This window comes from Lacerta agilis, chromosome 8 (genome assembly GCF_009819535.1).
Source record: "Lacerta agilis isolate rLacAgi1 chromosome 8, rLacAgi1.pri, whole genome shotgun sequence".
In the NCBI taxonomy this organism is placed as follows: Eukaryota; Metazoa; Chordata; class Lepidosauria; order Squamata; family Lacertidae; genus Lacerta; species Lacerta agilis.
The window spans coordinates 54,437,682-54,464,788 of record NC_046319.1 but is presented as its reverse complement, the minus strand read 5'-3'; the positions used below and the strand labels follow the sequence as shown (position 1 = coordinate 54,464,788).

General features: G+C 47.6%; 1 protein-coding gene across 3 annotated transcripts in view; it reads right to left on the bottom strand.

Annotated features, from left to right (window-relative positions):
• The window catches only part of LOC117051320 (microtubule-actin cross-linking factor 1-like), a 145,213-nt gene that overhangs the window by 80,621 nt on the left and 37,485 nt on the right, over positions 1–27,107 (bottom strand). The window contains exon 1 of one of the 3 annotated variants that reach the window (XM_033157597.1): positions 16,336–16,965. The exons of the other annotated variants lie outside the window; for them this stretch is intronic. Within the exon in view, the coding sequence (XP_033013488.1) occupies positions 16,336–16,645 (310 nt within the window). The 5' untranslated portion in view covers positions 16,646–16,965. Of the gene's footprint in view, positions 1–16,335; positions 16,966–27,107 lie in introns of those variants that run through there. 3 annotated transcript variants of the gene reach the window in all.

Below are 27,107 nucleotides of genomic sequence, written 5' to 3'. Positions count from 1 at the left end.
AACTGCTAGATGGGCAGGAGCTGAGACCGAGCAAAGGGAGCTCACCCCGTCGCAGGGATTCGAACCGCCGACCTTCTGATCGGCAAGCCCTAGGCTCTGTGGTTTAACCCACAGCACCACCTGCTGAAGGGCAGGGTACAAATGCTCTAAATAAATAATAATGTATTTCCACTGAATTCAACAGCAGCTTTCCACTTTGTTGGCATATCACACGTTGGGGGAGACACACATGGTTTCCTTACTATAAATTTGTCTAGTGAAAATAAACCCGTCTAGCAATGAAGTGGCTCTTGGGATCTCGCCTGGCAGAGCCATCATGTGATTGTACCTGCCAAACTGACTAAGCCTGTGAGATTGAGTGAAAGATTCCTGCATTGCAAGGGGTTGAACTAGATGAACCTTGTGGTCCCAACTCCACAATTCTACATTTTTCTTTACTTAATAGTAACATACTAACTACAAATTGCTCTCTTCCCCAAGGCAGCTTGTCTGGTAGCCCGTGTATCTATGAAGTCCACAGTTCAAGCCAGACATTTCAGGAATAACATTTGGAAATGCATTCTTCTTCATTTCAGGTTTTCTTCCCCAGAATTGCCACCAGAGAGCCCTACCTACTACAGGAAGTCTGTAGGTAGCTCTCTCTCTCTCTTTTTTGGGACCAACATTAAGGCAACTTTTACTAAAGCCACATTGGGTAGGTAGGGGTTCCTGCCCATGGGCGTAGTCAGGGGTGGGTGGGCTGCGAGTGGCATCTGCCCCTCCTAGATCAGGTAGAACAATAGAAATACTTAACTAACTGACAATTACATCGGTCCTGCCCCCCAACAACAAAAATCCTGGCTGCGCCCATCGTCCTACCCCAATTCCATAGTATCTTGCAGTTTGCACAGTGGCAATGCCAACATCCCCACCCCTTAAAAAAATGCCAGGAAGAAGCTTGGTGCTTGTGCTTCATTGCAAACAGAACACATTTCTGCTTTTGTGTTTATGAAGGGTTTTCTTCAAGGCCCTCAAGGAAGGAGGCTTCTCCTCTCTCTACAGAAGCATGGCAAGACAGGGGCAGAGAGAAGAAGCACTGATGTAAACATGAACATATCACTACTCTGCTCCTGCCAGCCCAGGCAGATCCCCACACCCTACAGCTCCTCTGCCTCCACAGCTTCCAGAGTGCCCAAGGGGAGCTGCTGCTGAAATGGCATTCCAAAAATGTGCCAGCCGTGAAGCTCCAGCAGATGCCCGACAAGCGCCCACGTGCGCACTCACTGCTTTTGTGCAACTGCCCTGCACATCAGCAACGCGGCTGGCAGCCAGCTCCTCTCTGCACTGAAGATGGGGCCTCTAGGATTGACTCACGTGGACCAAAACTCCGGTTCATAGAATCGCAGAGTTGGAAGGGACCCCCCCCAAGGGTCATCTAGTCCAACCCCCTGCAATGCAGGAACCACGGCTGAAGAATCACTGAAAGATGGGCCTCCAACCTGTTTAAAAACCTTCCACGACCTTCCGAGCCCATCCAGTGTCGAACAGCTCTTACCGTCTGCCTAATGTTCAGTTGGATTCTCCTTTCCTGTCATTTCAATCCATTGGTTCTACCCCATGGAGCAGCAGAAAACAAACTTGCTCCATCTTTCATATGCGGGTCACTCAAATGATATTGGTGGTTCAAGACTGACAAGAGAAAATCCTGCTCCCCAGAGAATCTCCTGTCTCCTCTTTTCCCCCTAGCACTGCAAGCTCCTTGCAGGCAGGAACCCTTCCCCCCCCCCTTTCTTAACTCATGCTACTCTAAAAAGTACATTGACGGCACCGTACAAACAGTTTTTGAAAATCACCCTGAACATTTAAAAAGCGGGGTGGGGAGGTTGATTGCAGAAACTAAGACACAATGAATGGATAAGAGGAGGGCAGTTTTGGTAACAGAGCAGAGAAACGAGGGAGTCATGGAGGCAGACAGGAATGAAGACCTCCGTGTTGGCCAACAGAGAAAGAGGAAAGTTCGGAAGCAGGCAGCAAGGAGCAGATGTGGGCTGCTCGCAAAAGGTGTGCATGTGAGGGGGCGTGGAGATGTTTTGGATGCAGCAAGACGCCCCCACCCATCCACAGCAGCACCACAGAAAAGGAACTTTGGAAGCAGAAAAAGCAAACAAGAAAATTGTGGGGGGGGGGGTGAGAATCCAAAAAGAAAAGAGACATGCAGACAGACAGAGAATTAATTAAGTCCTGAGAAAAAAGGCAGCGAGGCCAGACCTTTTGTAAAGTTCTCAGAGACCTCGAACCCCAAGCAACTAATCGCTGTTTATAGCAGAGCCCTGGAAGCTGCCAGCATGTGGGGGTTTCCCCAGGGGAGGGTTACCAGACATGATAGCAGGCCAGAGGCCCTTCTAGATTTATGTGAAAAGGAAGGAGCGCCTAACACTTTCCCTCCCATGAAGGCACAACCAACTGAGTGAGGAGCGGGGGGGGGGGGAGAGAGAGATGCCTCCCCACCTGGGAGACCAGGGCAAAAGAAGGACAAGCTGGAACAAGGTGGGCCTGACCCAGGAGAAAGGGTCACTTGGATCTCTGTGTGGGCACACAGCATTGCCAAAAGCAAGACAATTTGAGCAGATGCAGTGCTGCTTGCATAGAGCACCTTTTCCCCACCCTTGAACTTGCTTAAAAAGCAACCATGGACTTTTAAAGCAATGCAAAGCCACCCTAATATACAGCCACACACCTGCAAGAAAGCGCCCGTGGTCACCATCCCCATTGACAACAACTAGGCCAAGGGACCGGCTGTAGCTTCATCAAAAAGGGGTTGTGACTGATATACAGAGAGGGATAGAGCTATAAATGCCTATTAGCAGTGCTGTTTTTTGTAGAAAAAGAGGTTCTGGAACTCACCATGAACACCTCCCTTGCTCTCTTATAATGGCGATGGCGCTCACCTAAGAGGTGCCGGAACTGAGTTCCAGTTGAAAAAAAGCCTATTAGTGATGTCAGATAAAATGGAACCTCCACAGACAGGAGCAGTATAGCTCTGAATACCCAGATGTTGAGGGCAAACATGAGATGGCCACCAGCTGCACAACCTCCTGGAGATGATTCTCACAGGTGGGTTTGGTAGCCTCCATCCCCTGGCCCAATCTCATGCAGGTGGCAGAAAACAAGAAAAAGCCACCCACCTTTGCATCCGGCCCCACCTGCAGCTGAAACCCCATAAGAAATGTAGCCCTCTCCACAAGGTCAGCAGCCCAGCCATGCTTCACAACAACCCATGTTTCTGTGAATATGCCGGTACACTTCTGTGAAACACAGAAGTGTCTCACTTCAGGCTCAGTGTCCATCTGAAGACTTGGACAAACTGGACAGTGACTCTGGAGGTCGTTTGTGCTTTCCCCTGACACAGGTGGGTTGGCATCTGCTTGTGGCCCCTGCATGTGGACTGGATTTTTATTGTAAGTATGGGGGCAGCCTCGGCTGTGCATGGGACCTCATGAACCCATAAATCCTTCTGCTTCACTGAGCCCCCTCAATTCCCCTCTTCTCAAGCGTCCGGGTGCTTTCAAGGAATCCCCTTCAAACGCTCTTCAACCTTCCCACAGCAGCTTAGGAAACAGGAAAGAAGAAGAAAAATAGAGGAGGGGGGAGAGAGAGAAAGCAGCCTTGAATGAGGGAGTGAAAAGGGCCCTTTTTGCCAGTTGAACAAAAGCTGCGGTGTCTTCACAAACAAGCCTGTTATTCTAACACCAAACCCAGAGGCTACTTGGCAGAGACGGGAAATATGAAAATGTTAGGCTTGTGGGAACCATCCACACTGCGTCTTTTTCTGGTATGCTGGGCCCTTTCACGGTGTATTTTTGTAACATCTTCCACGCAGGCAGGCCACCCACTTCCAACACAAACACCACTCAAGTGAGTCAAAAATCACTCCAAGGGGCCTGCGGATGCATGCCGTTCTGGTCCAGCAGCTGCTCCGAGACAGTGGCTAGAGCAGCTCTGTTGCCCTCCAGACTTTCCAGCCGGCACGTGCCCCTCCAGGTGTTTTGGACTACAACTCCCATAAGCAGGACCCAAGGGAACAGCACTCTGCCCCCCCCCCCTTGCAATTCCCAGCTACAGGTACACAAAGGCATAGTACCTCTGGCAGCAGCGGCAGAATGTAGCCACCCTGGCTAGTACCCCTGGATAGCCTGACCCTCCAGGAATTTGCAGAAGTCCGAGGAAATAAAAAACCCCAACAGAGAAGCATCCCTTGCAATCATCTTTCTACATGCCATGGTAAGAAAAGAGATTGCAATCATGTAAGGAAGAGGAGGAGGAGGAGGAGGCCTTCCCAGTGTATAGCTCTTGCTTCCAAAGCAAACACTGTATGAAGAAGGATCCCAAACAGGCTCAAGTCTTGCAAATCCTGTTAATGAATCCACTGTGGGAACGTGAGGGAAGAGCAAGTGGTTAGGCCAACTGCAAATAAGAAATAAATAATCATTTTATTATTTATACCCCGCCCATCTGCCTGGGTTTTGCCAGCCACCCTGGGCGGCTTACATGGATGTGCCACAATTATTTGGATTTGCAAATAATAAGTCAGTGCAATTGAGGCAATGGTAGATAATAATGCACACACCATGCCCACAATGGCTACAGTCTGCATTGTGACAACTTTGCAGGTTAACTGCCCCAACCATTCAGACCTCACGGGGGGGGGGGGGCTGCAGGCTTAAAGCGCCAGGCTTCACACTCCCCCAGCTGAGGGCGAGGCACTGAAATTGAGGGTTGTCAGGCTGCAATCCTCTCTCAGAAGAGGCCTTGCCATGGTGAGACGACAATGGGAGGACCCTTGAAATAAGGAAGGAAGGCAACTTGGCATGACAAAAGCTCACATTTGAGAACCTGGGCAGTAGTCCTCGAAGGCCTCCTGCTGCGATAAAATAAATCGGTTTGTCAGAGAGATTCTCCTTGCTGTTTTAGCAACTGGCGCTGAAGATGTGGAGCATGAAAACCCTGCGCGTGTCTGGCCAAGTTCTAATTTGAACAGCTGAACGAATTCTCATTTGGTTTTGCTAGACAGATCCAGCTGCAGCAGCACCATTGCTTCCGCCTGTGTCACTGCATGGATTGTGTGTGTGTGTGTGTGTGTGTGTGTGTAGGAGGGAGGGAGGGAGAGATTTTTGGATGCAAACAGAAAGCGTGTTTATGCAAACAGAAACCTCCACCATTCATCTCCCGGCTCATGTGGAAATCCCCCTCACCTCTTTCCTCCTAATCAGGCACATTCAACAGAAGCAGAAGCTCAGTTCGTTTCATGGAAACTTTTAAAGGGGCATTTCGCCCCCCAGCTGTTACACTAGACACTCCCCACCCTTATTCCCCTCAATGTAACCTTGAAAGTCACAAGGCAACAAGCAGGGATTTGAGATCATCAAAATGCAAAGAAGGATCAGTCTTCTGTTCCCTGGAGGGTTGCTCTCCTGTCTTAAAACCTATTTGCCCATTATAAACCAAATTACATCATGCAAATGCTAACATTTCTGTGCTTAGTTTGGGTCCAGGCTAGCCATTCCCAACCTGGTGCCCTCCAGGGGCTTTGGACTACAGCTCTCCTTGGCCCCAGATGATATGGACCTGCTTCCTTTAGCCCCAGCATCATAGAGCTTACTAGGACTTGGTGGGAGGCAAATGGCCCTTCAGGCCTGCTGAGTAGGATGATCAGGAAGCCTGGAGCACAGTCTGCCCAGCTCACAAGTAGCAATAAAGCTCTGTTGGAATAGGAGGCCAGGAGCCAGAGTGTGACCCCTGGCAGCCCTGGTTCAAAAAGTAGGTATGGGGACAGTTTTACAAACGTCTTTTTGGTGCTGCTGCTGACACACAGCAGGACATTCTTGGTGGTGTCTCCCCGCTTGTGGAAATCTTTCCCTGGTGAGGTGACACTCTGCCTCGTTATTCATGTTCATCCACACATTTGATGGCTGAATGATACCTGTTCCATGCAACCTTGAAATTATTACCTGCGAGGATATGTGGCTGTTTAGCAATACAGTGGTACCTCTGGTTGCAAACAGGATCCGTTCCGGAGCCCCATTCACAACATGAACAGAGTGCAAACTGTCTGCGCATATGCGCGGTGCGATTCGGCGCTTCTGCGCAAAGTGCAGTTTCGCACTTCTGCTCATGCGCACATGCCGAAACCCGGAAGTAACCCATTCTGGTACTTCCGGGTTTGGTACGTTCGTAACCCGTACCGGATGCAACCCACAGCGAACGCAACCTGAGGTATGACTGTTATTTCGAGATGTTCTTAACATTTTCAAACATTTCAAATGTTTTTATTTATTTATTGCATTGATAATCTTATAACTTGTATAAATTTTGTTATTTGTAAATGTTTACTCAAACCCTGCTAATGAGTCCAATTCTTTGCATTGTTTCTGTAGGTAATTGTAAAATAAAGTTAAAAAGACACACACACCTTACACCCATGTTCTCCCAACAATCCTTATAAAACAGCCCTGCAAGGGAGGCCAGTGCTGGTATTCCCCAGGCTGCAGCAAAAGGGTGTGGGGAGCCAACGAAGAAAGGAAAAGGGGCTTGGCTGAAACCACCAAGCAAGCTGGAAATAGGAATTTTACCAGCTTGCTGTGGCAGCGAGTCCCCAGGCTCCATCTGCTCTCAGGTGGCCTTTGCATCCCCAGGAGCCTTTAAAAAGCCTCCAACTTTCATCTTGGAGTGAGGAAGACGAAACTTCAACCACAGGCCATCAAGAAATACTTAGGACTGCACCCACCCACACTGATCCATGCAGTTTCCCACTCATCTCCACAAGACAGCACTGGGATGCTGCAAAGGATCGCACCCCTTGCCCCAGGGGTGGGGGGGTAGAAAAGCCTCAAGGCACACGCGCACACGCACACACACACACAGTGTCATAGCTCAGGCTGTCTTATCAGACACAAACACCTTGAGTGGCCCCAACTGCTTCCAATTCAAGGAAATTAACACATGACTGGGCAAAAAAGCAAAAATACGGAAAATAAACACTGGCAGTGGGGGACTGGAGGTGGCATCCTGAGCCCGGCCTACCCCCAGACGCCACCTGATGGCGCCCCCCCCCCCCGGCCCCAGGATTCAAGCAGCCAGTTCCTCCTAGCTCCTCTCATTAACCACGTCATTTAAAAGCAAGCGGTTTGCTGCAAATAGCACCTTCAGAGGTGATTTCCAGCAGGAAAGTGGCACTGAAAATGGGGGGAAGGGAAGAGAGTCATGCTCTCCTCCTGGTCATGATCTGGAATTAGTGGTGGACACAGAGCTTTTGCTGACAGAGAGTGGCCAGTTTCAAGCAGACTTTTTAGAAACAAGGCTTAGCACAACATACAACTTGGCTCAGACAAGACTGTTTCTGCCGCTCATGAAACATGAATTCTTCTTCTTTCCTGGCACACCTCTGTAGTCTCTGGTCAAATGTGCTTTACAGGTTTCGGTTGTACTCCAAAAACCTGCAAGACCTGTTCATCCAGGCAGGACACCAAGGGGGCGGGGGGCGGGGAGAGAGTTAAGAAGTAAGGCCAGAAGGAACAATGCCTTCATTAGAGCACCTCTAACCCCTGAGAACTGGTGATCACTCTCAAGCCTTGGCAGAAAAGTCTGCCTTCTAAGGCTGCCTATGGCGGACTTTCTCACCCCTTTCTCCCCTTCCCTGTAGCACAAGAGGTTTGAGTTTGGTTGCACCCAATGGTTAGAACAGAGGTCGCCAACCTACGGCCCATGAGCTTCCTGGAACCGGCCCATGGCCGTTCCATGGGTTGGCGTGGGGATTCCGTGTTTTTCGCAGCGGCGCAATTTTTTCTCTCTCTGCGGGGACCGATTTCCGGGTCTGAAGAGTGCCGGAAATAGCGTGTGTGCACACAAGCACCCGTATGCATTTGTACATGCTATTTCCAGCACACTCCCAGGACGGAGGAGCACCCGTGCGCATGAGCACATGGAAGAGCACCGGAAATATCTTGAGTGCATGCGTGGGCGCGCACGCTCCGTCCCACTGAGAGGTCTGCTGGGGAGTGGACCAGACCGGCCTCAAAAACTGTTGCCGACCCCTGGGTTAGAATCTCAGACTAGGACCTGGGAGACCAGGGTTCAAATCCCCACTCGGCCATGAAGCTCCCTGGGTGACCTTGGGGGCCAGTCACCATCTCTCTGGCTAACCTACCTCGTAGGGTTGTTGCATTGAGGAGAACTGCATACATCTCACCTTGAGTTCCTCGGAGAAAAAGGTAGAATATAAATGCAATAAATAAGTAACTTGAAGCAAATACCCTGGGAAAACACTTTAACCACCTTTTCAGGGAAGCTGAAGGGTGGTGAAGGTCTTGGGCAAGCGGCAAGGACAAGATCTCAAACAATGTTCTTACATTCAGAGCCCAAAAGAACCCAGCCCTGTTTTGCTAGCCAAATCAGTCCAAGCAACATGGACACTCCCTAGCAGGTATGATTTCGGGGAACGCCCAGGTTCAGTCAATACACAGCCACTAAAGAGTCGGAGGACCAGATAAATCCTATCCAAAGACACAGTTATCCACCTTGGGCAGACATTAGCATCGTCTTGGGTCAGGAGACTGGGTTTTGAGTGTATCTTTGGGGAAACAGGCACGGGGACATATGGTATGGGGCAGATGGTGTTTTCATCACCAGTCAATGACACTGCATTCAGAATGGTGACCCCAAAACAGCAAAAAGGCAGGGAGGGGGCACACTGCTTGTGCCTCAGCCCAATTTCTGGCACTTAACCCACTTTACTGCATGCACATCTGGCTCACACTCCAGAGAGACTCAAGTGGAAAGCTACTGGTTACATGTACAATTATGTACACAGCTGCAGCCTCAAGGCAGAAGCAGGCACCCCACAGACACTCAAGGAAGCAAAGGCCATTTCTATAAAAAAGCGCTTTTGGCTACAGAGAGCACACCTAGAAGTTAACAAAAGGAGAAAACACACCATAAAACAATTAACCCATGGTATAAAACACTCAACCTTTGTGTAGTTTGGTCTTTGCCAAATTATTAAGTAAGTTTTAATCATCATCATCATCATCACTTGGTGGCCTCCAGATGTTGTGGGACTTCCACTGCCATCTGCCCCTGCTGACAGGGGATGATGGGAGTTGTAGTCCAGTAGCATCCAGAGGGCAACTGGTTGGCAAAGGCTGGTGTCATTAACACTGGCCAATCCCCACCCCTGAAACTCACACACAGAAGGTCAGGTAAGAAAATGCCAAGGGGCTCCTGCTCCTTCATGGAGAACAAAGCTTCAGAGCTATGAAGCAGGGCTTCTCCTTCTCCTCATCCCCCAGAAACACACCTTTGCCACCTGAATGGGGTTCATGAATGAACCTTCAATAGTAGAGGGCAGTTGTTTTCTGAGACTGCTTTAGGGCGGATAGACTGAAGGAAGCCATCTTTTGTAGGAAGGCGTAGCCAGAAGCATTTTAAGGGTCCAAAGGTTTCCTGTACAATGGCCCAGGCACACAGGGGAGGAAAAGTGGTCCATAAACCTTGGCTACTGGAATTTTGCCTGCTGGAAAGCAACAAGCCAGCTGGGGAGAAAGTGAAACCCACATCTGGGGAGACACTGTTGATGCCATAATAAAATCTTGGTCAAAAGAGCTTCTCCCTCCACGTGAGCTAAACAGGAAGCCACTGGGCACTTTGCACAGGGTGTGTGCATGTGTGTGTTGTTCAAGAGCAGTGACCGTCATGGCTCCTGCCCATCAAAACTTGAGGCAGGAAATTTCTCCTGGAAAGCTCAGTGACCTACATTAAGCAATGCAACTTCCAGCCTAAGGGAACAAATAAGACAAGTAACAGGAGGGCTTTGCTTCTGCAACAACCCTCTGGGGAATGAAGGGGAGGGAACACTGCTGACTCAGCATGGATCAAAATGGGAATATTCCTATTGTTTTTCATTCAAATGCAAGCTCCCACTTAACTGACCAAAAGCCCCCATAATGGCCTACATGACAAAAATCAATACCGGAGACACATGGGTTCAGAAATCCCCACTCAGCCATGAAGCTCCCTGGGTGACCATTGGCCAGGTTCCTGCCTCTCCGCCTAACCTACCTCAAAGGGTTGTTGTGCCATTCACAGACAGAATTCTGTACACTGCCCTCAGCTCTTTGAAAGAAGGGCAGAAATTCACATGCCATAAACTAAAATAAAGTATACCAATTACAATGTATTTGTCCTAATGTACTATTCAAGTACAGTTTTGACAGTTTAAAAGATGCAGAGCCATCAGAAGGGCAAAATAAAAAAAAACTCTATACTAAAAAAAGAAATGAATGTTGAGATAATTATTTCCTTCCATTTATAAACCCATTCTTCATTGTTATAACAATCCCAGGATTGTTATAACATAATAAAACACATCACAATGACTGTTGCAAAAAGAAACAAATCGAACACATCAGATAAAAATTACTAAGGCACTATCATAACGATATAGCTGCTATGTATTGTAGCAGGTTTTAAATACAGTAACAAACCTTATTACAACTCCACCCAGAACCCTGGACATCTTTAGCCAGTGCCAAAAAACCAAGGAATGTGGGCACCAGACACACAGCAAGAGGGAAAGGCATTCCGGGGATGGGGTGCCACCACCGAAAAGGTCTTTCCCCACATTTTCACACAGCATTGTTCACCTGATAGCAAGACAACTATTAAGAACCTCTAGTATCAAACTTAAAGCCTGGGCAAAGTGGAGGAGGGGAAGGGGATCATTCAGAGATTTGGAGCTGACTCAACATTGAGCTGGCCTTGGAAACATATAGGCAGATTTTTCCGAACAGACCTCATGGTGACAAAATGGGCACTCCACAAGGGCTCAAAGGTGTTTTCTCCATTCCACCCATCTGCAGGATAGATGGATGCTGTTTTATTCTGTTAAGTTTTATTTATATCCCACCCTTCATAAGAAGCCCAGAACAAGTTATTCTAAGTATCCAAGTTCTAACATTAGATTCTAAGACATCTTCCTTCAATCCAGTTAAGAAGTGTATCACATTTCGCAAGGGCCTCATGTACAAAAAGAATCATATCAGCAAAATGCTTTTACGGGATTGTGGCATCACGGTAGAAGTAATCCAAACAGCATCTGTGGATCATTCTTCCCCCCCTCCCCCACACAACCCGTTCATGTGACCCACCAGAGGGTACCAAATCTGTGGAACGTTGTGATCCAGTCTCCATCCCATGCATTTAGTATGTCACATGGGGCTAGAAAGAGGCCACTATCCTCATCAAAAGTGCAAAAGTTACCATTTTATTTTACACCGTCCATCTGGCTGGGTTGCCCCAGCACATCATTCAACCTGGAAGCCATGAGCCCCAGTCTACCCAGGGCTGCCTGTAGTTTCTCAAATGATGAGAAGGTATTCTGCACTCACTCAGGGGTTCTGCAGCTTCTAAGTTTCAGACATAAAAGGTAACATTCTAAAGTAACTCTGGAGCTGTAGCAGAGCTTGATTTAAGCTCCATGTGTCATATTAATTAAGCACAACAGTTGCTTCATTCTTGGCACCAGTGTCAAGTAGAATCCATCCCCAATGGCCCAACTCAACCTGTAGGATTGCTGCCCAACACCCTGAAAGCTGCAAGTAAATCAGGAATTCAGAATTCACGCACCAGGTTTTATTTCATTTCATTGTGAAGAAGTTGCACAGAGTAGTTGGAGCAACCCACTAAATTGTTGGTTGGATTTTGAGCACAAGTCTAGAAGACTAACAGGCTAGTTGAGGCACAAGCATTTGTGTCTTAGCCCCCTCTCTCACGCATGTGTGAAGGGTTACCTGCCAAGGGTTACCTGTCAGGGTATATGATAAACAGGGCAGTGAGGTAGCCATGAAACACCAAGGTCTGTCCCATCTCCATGCAGAGGCCAAACAGATGCAAAATGAAAACTAAGGAAATCCTTGCAGGACAGCCACCTCTAGCAACAGCACAGCAAAAATAGTTATAACCAAACACCTAAAAGGAAGACAGTTACTTTGATGTTCCAGTGACCAGAGTCCAAATTCAACAGAATCAACTTTGCTACCAAATACCACAGTTCTGGGCTGCAATCTCTTTGAAGGCCTTTTGCAGAAATGTGGGGAAGCTGTGACATTGGCAGCAACAGCATTGCAGGAATGTGAGCATTTGTTTATTTCATGAAATTTGCATACTGCTTGATTTGTGGGTTTTTTTTAAAAAACAACAACCCTCAAACCATCTTAGAAAAAATATAAAACAGCGGAATTATAATTTCAGCACAGTGGGTTCAAAACAATCAAGAAGTGAAGAAGGCTAGCAAGGCAGCAGGGTCCCAAAGGAATATGTCAAAAAGCCACACAGCAATCCAGGTCTTTCCCACTCCCCACTGGGCACAATCTTTGCCAAAGCTCCTTGAACATTCCTTGAGTCCAAAGGCCAGAGTCCCTCTGCACAGCTTTCCTAAGAGGGTCTACAAGCTAAGGGGAGAGGAACGCAGCAGAGGCTGCATCACAAGAACAAATGCTGTCTCTTCCACAAATCCAGCAGCGACCTGCTAATTGCCTAGCCCTAAACCAGCATAGATGCAGAATTGAAAGCAGGAGGAGCAAAAGTGGAACACAAGGTCAGCTGGGCCAAGTGGAGAAAAACAGAAGGTCCAGCACCGGGCAGAAGACAGGTATGCAATACCTTTCATTTTTTAAAAGGTACTTTTTAAACAAAAAGGCCAGCTGGTTGGCAATGAGTTGCCAAACTGACTTCCGTATCACAGCTGCTGATGTGCTAGCCAAATGGGGAGGGTTATATGACTGTGTGTGTGTGTGTGTGTGTGTGTGTGTGTGTGTGTGTTAAAAGAATGTCTCCAGGCTTGCCCTTAATTCCAAACAGTTGCTTCACTACTTGAGCCATGCAGGAGTTTGGTTTACACTTGATTCCCCAACACCAGCTGCAAATGGTGGAGACAGGGCGGGGGGGAAACATTTATGAAGGACACAGCCCCAACTTTCTCTTCTCTAAAACACTCTTTCTGTGCACACACACACACACACACACACACAGTCCTTCCAATTTAAGTGAACTGGATTAACTCTTCTTGTATGGCAAATGCAGGAACAGGAGGTCACAGGCCTCTCTTCTATGTCTGGCAACATGAAAGTGACAGCGAGCCAGGTGGGAATGTGAAAACAGGCAGAGGGCAGCCCCTTTGGCATTGAGCTAAACCAAACACACAGCTCACCTTTGCAACGCAAAACATCATGATCAGCTGAGAGAACTTCCAGCAAAAAATTACGGACAGTCAGGGCAGAATTTAAGCTCTCCTGGATCCCATTCGAGTCATGGCAGATCATTGCTGAAGCATAATAGTCAAAAGGAGAAAGGAGTGCCTTTCTCCCAAACAATGCTTTTAACCCTGAGAAAACGTGGGCTCCTGCTGCTGGTGCTACTACTATTACTAGTCATCACAATAAATAGCAGATTCCAAGCTGTTTCAAGCCCCTGCGTCCCCATTTAAGGCAATTCCTGATTTCCTCGGCTCCTATAACTTGCTTTATTTGAGGAAACTGTCATATTTTGGTGCCATCGCAGCCTCAAACAAGTCAAAGACTGCCCCGTTTAAACAAACAAACAAACAAACCACCCCACACTATGTATCAACCATTTGTGGCACAGGAGTCACCTAAAAGGGGGGAAAAGAACCGTCTTCCATATCTCCTTCCTGGTCACCTAGAGGCAATTTTTAAATCAACAGAGGCGATGAGGTGAGCAGCTGTCTACAAGCCTGGCTGCAGTACGACCATTTCAAATTTAGATTGTGTTTGAAACACAGGCTTGTTTGGGGAGACTTCCCCGCTGGGGTTGCCATTACCAACCACCCTTATTCCAACAGGGAACGGAAGGAACAGAGGCCACAACAAGTCAAAATGGGTCACTGGACTACCCCAGGAAAGCTCTGGAGCCCTGCTGGGGGCCAGGAAAATAAACAGGAAAGAGAGAGGAAACTAGGCCAAAACACATTGACTAATGAGATGCCCCAACAAGACATGATATTCTCCTGCAGTTCAAGCCAGTGAAAGAGTCAAGAGCAGACTTCTTTGCTTGCCGACACAGAGGAGGTTTGAGCCATGGAGCCCAGCTGCCTGCCCATTCCCCTCTAAGTCCTTGCCCATAGGAACACAGGAAGCTGCCACACCCAGGAATCTGATTGTAGGTCCACCGAGATCTGTAAAGCTCAGGGTGGATTTATTTATTCATTTGGGGAAGCTCAGACACCAATTGATTGCAGCAAAATCTGAGCGGTTTATGCAAAATATTAAAACTACCGATAAAACAGTTTAAAACAATTTAAAACATTATTAACAACAGTAAAAAACACCCGATTAAAACACATCAACATTCGACATGTCTCTGGATAGGCTCGCCTAACAAAAAATGTTTTAACCACAAAGAGTGGCTGCCTGGTGTCAATGGGCAGGGAGTTCCAAAGTGATGGTTGGACACTACATCAACTCTCAGTGGCTGCTTGGGGGCTCAAAAGAAGACTATTTCTCAGACTTAGGAAGAAATTCTGGGGACTGAACCCAGGACCATCTGCATGCAACATTGGTGGGATGCCACTGAGCTATGGCTCTTTCCTAGAATCGGCTTCTACCCTATCCCACTGCAGCTGCTCCTGTCCCTCTCTGCTGCTCAGAGGGGCTTGCAGACAACTGAGCACAGGAAATGTGTGGTTGTGGGTCCAAGGGGAATGCAACCTTCCCAAAAGGGTGACTGGACATAACCTGGAGAAAACAAGCATCAGCCTTAGGAATCCACCAAAACCCTTTCCCGCTACAAATAAGCCAGTCGAACCCCCTGCCATAAGCACCTCCCCTGTCGGAGCAACATTTCAAGTATGACCATTGAGCATTTGGGCACAGCGAATTCTGCTGCACCATTCTGCCTTTTCAAACTGGCACGGCAACCAATCTTGAGAAGGCTCTGAACATCTCCAGCATGGCACAGACTGCCCTGCTGCAAAAATATCTGGAAGGCATATTGAGCCAAGCCGCAATTCAGCACATGCCCAAGTATCTCACTAGCCACACACCGCATGCGCAGACTGAACATTTGTGCAAGCGCCCCACCACCACCACCATCCAGCACCTGCTTCAAGAGGCCAGAGAAAGCTTGATCAAATGTCCATTGGCACATTTCTCCCCTCTCCCAACCTCTGGGGGTGGGGTGGGGGGGAAGAGGTGGGGGGAAATGGAGTTGGAAGTGAGAGGTTGGCTGGAGCATCAAGGAGTGTCCCCATCCATCACGATCCTGGTACAAAAGGATCACATAGCACCATCTGCTCTCTCCAGTCTACAATCCTGGTTTGTACAAGAGCTTTATGTGTCTGTCCATCCATATCCCCCCCCCAAAAAAAAACCATACAGAGCTAAAATGCTTGGAAACTTCTCTTCAAATCAGAACCTAACAAGGATGGTAGATTCAGAGGGCAGGAAGAAGCAAAGTTCTCAGGGTGTTATTTAGCAAAGCCCTCTCTAGACTTCAAGGAATGGCAATAATGCAGCCTTTTCTTAAGAAAAAAGAGAGTTGTTTTTCTTATGTAAAAGAGCAAATGCTTTCTAGATCCTTTTCTGCCCCTATAAAGCCATTGCCTTCAGCTACTACGGGAAAGAGGTTCATGTTTAAACTCTGACTCATGCATCACTGAGACACCGTAGGAGAAATGGGTACAGGAAACAAGGTGGGACCGCCAGGACAAAGGCTGGGCCAGCTACCTCTTGAAGAACAAAGCAGGACAGGGGTCGATCCCCCACCCCACCAACAGAACAGCCGACCTGAGGCAGACAGAGATTAATGGCAAGGAGAACAGTCGCTTCCCTTCCAGCCGGACTGCCCACAAAGCCAGTCTCCAGCTGGAGACAATGGCTCTTCAGAGAGCTGAAGGCAGGTTGAAGAGGAAATCGCTGGTGCTGCTGCTGCTGCTCACGATGCAGACACACATCCCATTTGCACCACTGGCCAAAAGGATTTGCAGTTTTCACTAAATCCTAAAAACCTGCAAAGCCTGCTTGACCAGAGGCAGCCGTGGAACAAAAGGAACGCTTGTGCACAGCTGCCCCCCTCTCCAGTCAAGTGAAGTGCCTGGCAAACCACCTTCAACTGGCTGCAAAACTGTTGTCCGTCGCCAGCCTTTGGGAGCTTATTCCTTCCTATCCCTGGCACCTGTGCTCGCCAGAGAACGGGCTCTGCTCCCACTTCAGCCTGGCAACAGAGTTGGCTCAGCTACCTTGCTCCTTTCTCCCAATGGGGGAGAAATAAAGGAGCTTGCGTCTGTACCTTTCAGGTTGTTGAGTCCATCCAGGAACTTCCTGTATTTCTCGGTGTTCATTTGCCTGCTGGTGTGCCCTCCTTTCAGCTGGAAGGCGCCGTGACCATGTCCCAAAGGGGTGCAGAATGAATGCACAGATCCACAGAGTCGCTCTGAGGGTCCGAGCCAGCCTCCCGTCCTGCTCCAAGTTAACAAGCCACCAGACAAGAATTGCACTTTGGTCACTCTTTGAGCAGTGATGTCACCCGGCCAGCCTCCCTGTGTTACGGCCCTCTTGTGTTTCCTTATTTGAGGTGAAGTGTGCATTAAAAACCTCATTGGGTGTCAGCCAACCCCATACGCAGCCACACGCCTCCCTCTTCTTTATGCAAACCAGCAGTGACACTGTAGAAAGGCCCCATCTGTGAGCGAAGGAGAGGTGTAGGGTTCCACCGCCACCCCGCCCCAATACCAAACCACACAGAAAGAGGGAGAGAGAAATGGCACAGCTGGAGAAAATACTGTATGCAAGAGAGAAAGGCCTCATCCATGCAGTAAGTGGGATTTCAAATAAGTTATTCAGAAACACCAAGCAGCAAGGCACATGGAACTAATGCAACTGGATATTCTCCATGCAGAAGAAGAGAGTCACCACAATGCTTAGTATTAATATAACTTATTTCAGTGCGTAGCAATTTGAATGCCAACACTGGCCTGGTGTGCACACAACACTAAGCAACTGTTTATTAAACCAGTGTTTTTCAACCTTTTTTGGGCAAGGGCACACTTGTTTTATGAAAAAAATCACGAGGCACACCACCATTAGAAAATGTTTAAAAAATTAACTCTGTGCCTATATTGACTATATATAAAGTAATTCTCTTGAATAGGAATCAAATAAACACAATTTTTCCCACGGCACACCAGGCAACATCTCGCGGCACACTAGTGTGCCGCGGAACAGTGGTTGAAAGACACTGTATTAAACTATTGCTTATTAAACCATGGTTTGTTTTGTTGTAAGAATTTTAAGGTATTTTATTTATATATAATAATTGTTATTAATGTGCCAAAACAAATAAGGCCACATGTCTGAAAAACAGCACAGGAAGACAGGCCTCACTCCATTTTGACTCCCAACTGACCAAGTATTTCTTTGGCTCAGGAACAAAGGGGGGGGGGGGTTGACCCTCCAGCTACTCAGCAGCCCTCTGCCTGAGTGATAGTCTCTGGCATCCTGATACCTGAGTGCCAGACAAAAGGGTGTGATTAACTTGGCTGGGAAATAGGGAAATGTAAATATCTTTTGCTTCACTTGATGGGTTTTTGGTGGAGGGCAAGAGGAGGCAGGGGGCAGGATCCAGGATGCTCAGATCACTGCTAACAGACCCTCCCAATTTGTGATGTATGGAGGGGTGGTCTTGAGCTGGAGGGGGGCAATTTCAAAAGTCTATATAGGAGCTTGCGCACCATTGTTCGAGGTCTTTTGCTTGCAAAAAACCCTGCTGCAGCAGTTTTCTAATAAAGGGCTATCACTTTGCTTTGGGAGATTCTGTATCGTCTCTATTTGTTCTTAGGTGCTCTTGACAGGAGGGGAGCCCTGCTGAGGCTCTCCCTCGGGTTCGTGGACTCCCTTCTGGGGCCGAACCTAATTATTATTACAGTTTCATCATCCAAAGTCTCCCCAGCATCTACCAACAAACCAAAATTTAAAGCCATGGTTCGTCAATGGCTTAGAAATTTGGGGTTTTTAAACTATGGCTCAGTGTTCTATGCAAACCCCAAACCCTTACTTAATAATGGTTTAAGATTTATTAGTGGTTCCTTAATTATGGTTTGGCTGCTCCGCTCCAGCCACAATGGTACAAAATGGAAAACAAAACAAATTTTGGAGAAATGAGCCATGGTTTGCTAGATCATCTGTGAGATAGCTCATAGTTTGTCAAACAAACAATGGCTTTGCATTACATTGTGAGCCACTGTAAAGTAGATCAGTACTATTGTCCTCACACTGCAGATAGGTGGTGGGGGCTGAGGTCAAGCTGAGAGAAGCACCTTGCTACTACTGGAATGTGGGTCATATCTGAACCAGATTTTTTCCTAGTCTGCACCACACAAACTCATAATTTTGCTAACTTTTACTTTGTGTCTCTGATGAGATGAATCAATAAATTTTTTGGTCATTTGATACATCTCAGAAGAGTCAGAAAGCCCTTTGGCAAGGGAAGGGGACATGCTGGAGGAAAATAGGGTATGCAGAAGTAAGCAGTAGTCAAAGATCAGTTTGGATATCAGCAGATATTTGGAACCTTCTGTGTTGCCTCTGAAGGATTCCCACATCATATTCATTCTTCAGACATGCATGGATAAAAACCCAAATGTCACAGGAGCTGCTATGGTTTCCCATACAACACATGGTGGTGAGAAGCCACAAACATTTGCAATCTGCATGATGACACATGGATTTGTGGGGATGCAGCAAGCAAAACGCAGAAGGGCCTGTCCCTCTTGCATGCAACTATGCCCCAACACTCTGCCATGTTCTGGCACAAAACTAGATCCTAGACAGGGAGATAAGCTCAAACCTACATGGCTGCGATGCAGAACTGCTACAGACCAATCCCACCTCGGCTTCTTTCCTCTTTGCTTACCTCTCCCCCCCCCCCAAAAAAACCAGGCGATTCTTGCTTGCATGCAAATGGCAAAGTCATTAAAGAGACTACAGTACTTGTTTTTCAGAAGGCTTTTTGGTTGGGAACAAATAGCCTAAAAGGTGATCCAAGAGGAATGTGACTGGAATCCACGAAGCATTTCCCCTCATTGCGTAACTTTGGCCTTCTCAATGCAGCAAATGGGTTTTTCAAAGGAAGTTTGATTGCATAATAGCTAACCACGGAGGAGAAAACACAAATATTCCTCCCCCATTTATTGAAAGATGCAAAACGCAAGCTGCAGAATTCAGCTGAGGGGTTTAGGTGTGAGCTTGGCATAGTGCTGCTGTCTAAGCCTGTCCACAGAGTCCCACATCCCACGCACAGGCCTCCCCTCTCCCCCCTGCTTCTCTGTTGCTGCTTTCCTGCAACTTGAGCACTCTCATGGCCAGCCTCCCACTCTTCCAGCTCGCTCCACAGAGCCTCCCACGTCAGTCGCCTTAGCAATGGCAGCCACGACGGTCTCCGCACCAGGGACTGCTGAATGCTATCCGAGGGAGTGCAGCTGAACCCTGCAGGGAGCAGGCTTGACCCACCTCACTGTGGGTGGACATGCCAAATGTCCTGCTCTTCTCCTCTCCCACACAGAAGCCGCCTGCAGAGCTGCAAGGTCCCAGTGGGCAGAGAGTTGCTGGGGCTGCTCCGAAAAGCATCTGTGGGTGCTGCCAGGCCTCCTCACTCAGACAACAAATAACGCAAAGCGCTTGCTTACCCAAACACTATTTTTACACACCAGAACCAGCCTTGTTGCAAAGGCACTCAATGTTATCGCACTTCCTTCTGTCCCAATGGAATTTCCTCCCTTTTACTCCATTAAAGCCCAGCGCAAAGTGGGCCAAATTGGGAAGGTAACAGGAGCAACCAACAGAACCAGAAGTTTTGCCTGCACGCACAGAGGACTGAGCACTGAAACATGCAACTTAGCAAATTCGACCAGTGATTAAAACTGAGGGCCCTGTGCTCTGTCCAAGCAGGGAGAGAGTCTAGTATTTATTTTGGGGCTGGAGAGCAGAAATCCAGGCTAGAACTCAGGCTTCTAGAGAAAAATCGCACCAGGACAAATGCAAAGCACTACTAGCCCAAATAATGGCGTTGGGCTCACCCGGCCTGGAAGCTTCACTCTCAGACACGTAAGTTCTACCCTTTGCAACGCTCCAGAGAGACATTCTCTTTTTAAAATATGCAATGGCCCTTATATCCCGTGTATACCAAGGTAACAAAGAATGTGGGGATCAGATCAGATAAGCACTTACATGGAAAATAATACACATGTGTTTTTAAAGTGTATTTCTTAGAAGATCCACAAATGGCAACCAGGCCCTGATCAACAAGTCAAATTTCCAGGCTGTCATCTTTCTAAGGAGGCCCCCAAGAGCAGGAGGGCACAGCAGACACCAGCACACAATGGCCACCGTATCAGTTTCCTTTGCTGCAAAAGTAGCATTGGACACCAGTTGCTGCTTCTTGTCTGAGCAGCAGCTGTTTGCCCAGGAATCCAAGAGGCACAATTGCTCCTCTGGGGCCCAAAGATCTCTTTGCTAAAAAAGCAGGTGCTGGGTCAAGGGAAGCCATTATCTGTTACTGCAAACACCTAGTGCACACCCATCCCAACACCACAACTGGGGGTGGAGCACTGGGTGTTACACAGCTAAGTTCACTTCTTTCCCTTTAGGAAAAGCTTGGTGGAAGGACTTTGGAGCATGCACAGATGACTGAATGTGCCTCCAGACTCATTTTGCAAGAAAGATTCAACTGTACCATGAACCTTCCATGAATTAAAGCACCTCTCCATCCTAACAAAGCAAATCCACTTTTGCTTTTGCTTTTTTTATTTCTTTCAATTTGGGAAGTGATGGGAAGATGGGAAGAAAAGTGGGGGATGAATGAATTACTAACCGGAAGATGTGTAAGCACCCCACAAGCAAATCGGGGTGAATGAAGGGGGAAATCTCATTGCCATATAACTGCCTCATAAAGAAATTGAAAAGAATGCCCAATTAAGCCCAAATATTATCTAATCTCTGTGCAAGCTTTGTGCAAGCAAAATGGGCTGAATGCTGAATTAACAGATTGTACAGAGGAGTCTGGAAATCACCCTGCTTGGTGTAAGGAAGGAGTTGCCCCTCAACAGTAATAGAGATCATGTGCCCAGTGGCCTGGGATGAAGGGAGAATGTGTTCCCAGCAGGTTGTGGCAGGGATCACTTGCCCAAGTTGTCTCTGTATACATCCACCTGCAACGTACCAGACCTCCATTTGTGGCATGTTGCAGCCTGGAACCAGGCTTAGGACTGGATATTTTGGGAGGGCCGGCTCCGAAACGGATGGCCCTGGCCTACAAAAGGGGGGGGGGGTTAAAGCCCACCCACACAACCACTCCCACCCAACCCAGCAACAGTGGTGACAGGAACCCAAAATGGCACAGCTTCATGCCTGCAATTTGCCAAGCGCCCTAGGAATTTTCATTCCAAGCCTCTTTAGAGAATGGCAAAGCTGGAAAAGCAGGCACAAAGCAGAAACTGGGGAATTAGCACCTTCCCTCCACCCACCCTGGTGCTTCCACTGGAATGGCACCATCATTTGCCTTCACATCAATGGGGGACACTGCCCTTACTCAGGGATTGATTTATTGATCTGCAGCAACCGCAGAGAGAGGGCGGGGAGGGAGGGACACATTCATTTTCCCTGAGGAGAGCAGACCTGATCGCTCACAATAGGCCAAGCGGAAGGGAGAGCACAGCACTCGCTCTAAGCCTGGCGGAACCTCCTGGGAAGAGGATCTGCCTCGCTCCAAAGGGCAGACAGAGTCCTTGTTGAGTGGGAGAGGAATCTGCATGAATGCCAGAAGGCTGGACTTAATCAATCTTTAAGTTGATCCAGCCCAAAAGGTTCCATTCAGCCAGAAACGAAACAGCTAGACAATAAAAGTCTCCATGCCCAGGTAGCAATAGCTCGGCCCAAACAAAACCTGCTCACCCTTATAAATGTAACCAAGTGAACCCCAAAGGAAGCTGCCTAACACAGAGCTTGCTCTCTCTTGGCTCAGGATTGTCTCCTCCAATAGGCAGTGGAGTCTTTCTTTTTTATTATAAATTATATTTATTCACTTTCTCAAGAACTATACAAACAAAACACAACAAACATATACAACTTAACATTATAAACACAAAACATAAAAAGAAAATTAGTATCTTCTTAACCTTTCTTCTTTAACATTTTCAGAGTGACTTCCCCCGATCTCCACCTTCTGGATTTCTCTGCCTATCTACGGTACTTTGGCGGTCTCATTTCCACAGTCACATCTAACTATTTCTTTCTAACATCTATCTTATTAAATTAATTTCATATAACATACAGAGAATCTAATATAACTTCCTTAAGGTATATGCTAATTTAAATAAAACAATATTTTTTCAAATAATCTCTAAATTTCTTCCATTCTTCTTGCACCATCTCCTCCTCTTGGTCACGTAGTCTCGCTGTCAGTTCGGCCAGTTCCATATAGTCCATCATTTTCAATTGCCATTCTTCCACCATAGGCATCTCTCGAGTCTTCCAATAAATAATAATTCTTGCTGCTGTTGTATCATACAGAAAGAAAGTAGTGTCTTTTGGGGGGATTTCATCCCCTATAATTCCCAATAAAAAGGCTTCTAGTTTTTTAATAAAATTGTTTTATAACACTTTCTTCAATTCATTATAAATCCTTTCCCAGATTTCCCAGAATATTGAGAACCCTGCAGAGATTAGGAAGAACTTTCAGAAATATTACAAACAGCTTTATACAAAGGGAAAAGGAGATAAAAATAAAATTCAACAGTTTCTGAACTCCAAAGGTTTGCAGAAAATTCCTATGGATAAGAAGACCCTACAATTTGATTATGAGATACGAGGTGGAATTGGCTATAAGCCAAATGGAAAGAACATAAGAAGGTCAAAAAATTCCAAACTGCATAGAAAGCCAGCAGCCAATAAGGCGAAACACCACATGAGTCCGGGGGGGGGGGGGAGGATCTTCCACCTCCAAGAATCAACCAAGCCTGACTTTTTTCTGGGAAACATGGATTCAAGTCCCTACCTCCATCATGAATGCACTGAATCTCACCTTCCCACTGGTGGAATGCATGTCATGCAGGAACCAGCAGAAGAACCTCTTCCACTGATCTTAACATATGGGCAGGTTGATATGGGAGAAGATGTTCTCTCCAATATTTGGGGCCCAGGCCAATTCAGGGCTTTAATTGCACCTTGAAGTGGGTCTGGAAAATAACTGGCAATGAGTTTGGCTGTTTGAGAGTTACATGTGACTGCCTCCCTGCTGCCACCAAACCCTGGCCATGACATTCTGCACAAGGTGCAACTTCCTGCACCTTCAAGGGCAGCCCCACACAAAATTAGTTACAGCTGTCTATCCTGGAGATTACAGGAGCATGGATAACTGACACCACTGTCCCTGTCCAGAAAAGCCTGTAGTTGATACGACAATCAAAGGCATGCACAGGCACTCCTAGTGACTGAGGTCTCCTGGGCCTCAAGTGACAATAACAGTTCTAGAACAATCCATGTTTGCTTCTTCAAGGGAGCAGGGGGTTGCAACTCTGTCCAAAACAGCCTGTTTCACCAAATCCTGGACCTGGGAAACGCCTACCAACATAAACTCTGTCTTGTCTGGATTTAATTTCAATGTTTTGCTCCACATCCAGCTCATTATTGCCTCTAGGCAGAACCTGCACTGCCTCTGCTGCTTATGGAACGGAAAAGAAAAGCCGAGCTGGGTGTCATCTGCCTATTGGAGACAAACGACCATTAGGACTCAAAAAATGCTTCTTTGCTAACTAGGAAGTGCCAAAGACATGCTAAAGGGGGGGAGCAGTTGCACTTAGCACTCTCCACCAGAACAGCGCGGCATCCTTGTCCTCTCCTCAACAGTTCTGAAGCGAGTCTAGAAGCCCACCCACCACTGCAAAGCCACATCCTGGCACTGTTTGGAAGCCACAGCAAGAGCAGAGCTGGCCTCCCATGAGAGGAACAGGTTGGTCAGCGTCCAATTTTATTGTACAGAAGTGGGAAGGGTTCCTCCCTCCCTCTTCCCTGTTCCCCTGCTTTTCCTGGACCCTCATTGAAAGAGATTGGAGGGGGTTACACAGGCTCCTTGGCAAGTAAAGGAGGCAGTTGGCTATTTAAGCAAAATTACAATTATTGGCTCGGGGAGAAGGTGGTTTAGGTGCAGCTGAAGCTTCTATCGATGACCCAGACCACCACGGCCATCGGACGGTGCCCTCGGCTCACTTTTGTCCCAGACTATTGACCGCTCAAAGCCTGCATTCCCCCCCCTCCAAGATGATAAAAAGTAACTTGAAACTTTTTTTAGCTTTTCTTTGTCTCTTTACCTCCCTCCCCCTGCTCACAAACACTCAATTGTGAGGAGGAAAAGTAGGTCAGGGGCTGGAGGAACAGTGGCCAGGAAAAGATCAGGCAGAGCTGCATGGAACTGAAGTCTCCAGCAGATCACAAGAAAACTGGCAGGCTGTGGCGAGCACACCAAAGGTGGCAAGGCAAGCTTAGTGCACTCAAGTGGAGAGGAGAAAGCATTTTCAGCCTGAGGGCCACATTCCCTTCTGGGCAGTCTTCCTGGGCCCACACACCAGGGGTGGGTAAGGCCAGAAGCAAAAGTGAGCAAAGCAATAAATGTAAATTTTGCGTTACTACAGCAGGCTTGGTGGGTAGCCGTGTTGGTCTGCCATAGTCGAAACAAAATAGGAAATTCTTTCCAGTAGCACCTTAGAGACCAACTGAGTTTGTTCTTGGTATGAGCTTTCGTGTGCATGCACACTTCTTCAGATACGGTATCTGAAGAAGTGTGCATGCACACGAAAGCTCATACCAAGAACAAACTCAGTTGGTCTCTAAGGTGCTACTGGAAAGAATTTCCTATTTTGTTACAGCAGGCTTGTTTATGCACCCTCCTCTGTATCCAGGCCAACAAGAGGCATTAGTAGAGTTTAAAGACACATCCCAGCAAGGTAAAATACTCAAGGCGGGATGCAAATTAAGGCTGATGAGAGGTATGGCTAGGGAGGGGTGGTGACCCACAGAGACAATTGGAGGGGGCTGCAAAGAGGGCCTGAGGCCTCTCCACATCCCTGCACAAACACTCAGCCCCAAGACAAGAAGTGCAATGGGAAGGGAAACAAAGAAAGAAAATAAGGCCTTGTGAACAATCTAACTAATATTCTTCCACTGTGTTATCCATTTAATAAGTTGGGTCAGCTTAATATATGCCAAAATGTAGACCCTGAACCAGATTTCAGTGTCAGGGCTCGGTCCAAGAAAATATGAAGGGTGGTAATAACAAAGACCTGCCCACCTAGCAGTTCGAAAGCACGTCAAAAGTGCAAGTAGATAAATAGGTAACGCTCCAGCGGGAAGGTAAACGGCGTTTCCGTGCGCTGCTCTGGTTCGCCAGAAGCGGCTTAGTCATGCTGGCCACATGACCCGGAAGCTGTGCACCGCCTCCCTCGGCCAATAAAGCGAGATGAGCGCCGCAACCCCAGAGTCGGACACGAATGGACCTAATGGTCAGGGGTCCCTTTACCTTTACCTAATAACAAAGACAGTGTCTCTTCAGAAGTGAGCAGGCACAACTAGTCTTCAACAGATTTGGGCCAGCTTACTTCTGTGCATATATCACATGCTTGGAACACATTTGAAGTCAAAACCTTGAAAACATGGGTTGAAAGACAGATAAGCAGGGCTCTTGAACCTGAGCAACATTCACTCCCAACACCAAAGATAAATGCTTGGATTCAAGGGTTTTTAAGGATGCCCCATTTGATCTCAAAGGCTGGAAGGTAATCTGCATAGGCTCAGAGAAGCCATGTAACACTAACTCACTCCTTCTCTGGCTCCGAATGCCAGCCCCATGACCAAAACATTGTGAGTCATGATTGGCCGTCTGCAACATGGCAAGGGATTCTGGGGTTTGCCCCTTAGCAGCCTCAGAACAAGAAGTGAAACTTTGTAGGCACCTTTTAAGAAGCCAAGGATTCTGTAAATGGGCAGCAGCATCTCCAGAAAAAAATCCAGAAGTGACCACACACACGAAAAATCCATTTGCTTTTGCTACTACAACACATGCATTTTCAGCCATAAAAGCATTGGGATATGGGTACACTTCCCCATCTACCACCATACTTCCATGCCTGGGTTGTCTACTCCTGCACAGCTGTGAAGTGGTTAACTCCCTGCCTGCTCCAGTGCTAAACTCATTGATGCTGACAAGGCTTCTCTCTCCCTCCTTCTGAAGAAGCATGTCTGGAATTCCGGGACTGGGAAAGGGAGAAAGAGAAAGGGACTGCTCCAGCTGGCTTTGGAAACCCCTGGACTGCTTGCCATGCACAGGAAATTGCCTCAGCATCCCAAAAGTGAGAGGAGGGAGGGGAGTGGAGCTGAGCTCTCTGCTTCTTGGGGTGCTCCTAGGGCGCTCAGCCACCTCCTGGCTATTGGAATCCCAAGGATCTCCCATCAGACTGTGCTCAGCGAGACCCAACAGCATCCAAAACAGCTGAAGAGGATGAGATGTCCATTCCTTCCGCCTCCTTGGCTCCAGCAGGAGCCACAAGCAAAAATCTGTGCAAAAGGGGGACACCCCACAGCCAATAGCCTGCTCAGACCGCTTGCCTGGCAGAAAGTGCAATTGTCAGAAACCCTGCAACCATTTATCTGGAGGGCTTCCTCTACATAGCTGTCAACCTTTCCCTTTTTTGCGGGAAATTCCCTTATTATAGCATTGGGAAACAGCAGGGAGGGTTGACAGCTATGATCCTCTACCACAATCCTGAGCCGCCAAACCTGCTCCACTGCAGCTGGCTTCCAACCAAGTAGAGCCTGGAGGGAAGACTGTCTGCGGAGGGGAGGGGGGCTTTTAAAAGTTGGGAAGGTGGGGGTAACTTGTGAACAGTGGGGATTTATTTCATTAAAAAAATTATACACTGCTTGATTGTAAAAGCAAACAAACCTCAAAGCGGTCTCCAAAAAAAGATAAAACAATTTATAAAAGTATCAATGAGAAAACTGACAATAATTTAAAAC